Genomic DNA, 777 nt, shown 5'->3' on the forward strand with positions numbered 1-777 from the left:
CCCCAGGGTGCCCAGGGGTGTCTCCAGGTACCCAAGTGTGTCCCCAGGGTACCCAGGTGTGTCCCCAGGTGTGTCCCCAGGGTGCCCAGGGGTGTCTCCAGGTACCCAAGTGTGTCCCCAGGGTACCCAGGTGTGTCCTCAGGTGTGTCCCCAGGGTGCCCAGAGGTATCCCCAGGGTGCCCAGATGTATCCCCAGGGAGCCCAGGTGCGTCCCCAGGTGTGTCCCCAGATGCCCAGGTGTATCCCTAGGGTACCAACTGTGTCCCAGGGTACCCAGGTGTGCCCAGGTGTGTCTGGGGTGTCCTTAGGTGTCATTGTCACCATTGTCACATTGTCCCCAACCCCTCAGGGGCCCCGTGCTGGCCGTGGCCATGGGCTGTGACCACGGGCTGTGACCACGGGCTGTGCTGCAGTGGTGGCCCCCAAAAAATGGGGGAGGGAGGGGTCACAGGGTGTCTCCAGGTACCCAGGTGTGTCCCCAGGTGTGTCCCAGGGTACTCAGGTGTGTCCAGGTGTGTCTGGGGTGGCCTGGGGGTCATTGTCACATTGTCCCCAACCCCTCAGGGGCCCCGTACTGGCCGTGGCCATGGGCTGTGACCACGGGCTGTGCTGCAGTGGTGGCCTGGACGCCCAAATCCGGTGCTGGCGCCTGCCCGACCTGGACATGGACCCCTACGACGGCTACGGTGGGTGACACCGGCACGGGGGGACACCAGGGGGGACACGGGGGGGGGGACACACCCGGTGGTCCCCGGTGCCAGGTGGTGGTGGGGACAC

General features: G+C 66.5%; 1 protein-coding gene across 1 annotated transcript in view; it reads left to right on the plus strand.

Annotated features, from left to right (window-relative positions):
- Positions 1 to 540: 540 nt before the first annotated feature.
- Positions 541 to 777, plus strand: part of LOC113942518 (striatin-4-like) — a gene marked incomplete at its 3' end in the record, with an annotated part of 815 nt that continues 578 nt past the window's right edge. The window contains exon 1 of the mRNA XM_027633631.1: positions 541 to 686. Coding sequence (XP_027489432.1) covers positions 587 to 686 — 100 coding nt within the window. The remainder of the gene's footprint in view (positions 687 to 777) is intronic.

Source organism: Corapipo altera, unplaced genomic scaffold (assembly GCF_003945725.1).
Source record: "Corapipo altera isolate COAL_440 unplaced genomic scaffold, ASM394572v1 55895, whole genome shotgun sequence".
NCBI classification, from domain to species: Eukaryota; Metazoa; Chordata; class Aves; order Passeriformes; family Pipridae; genus Corapipo; species Corapipo altera.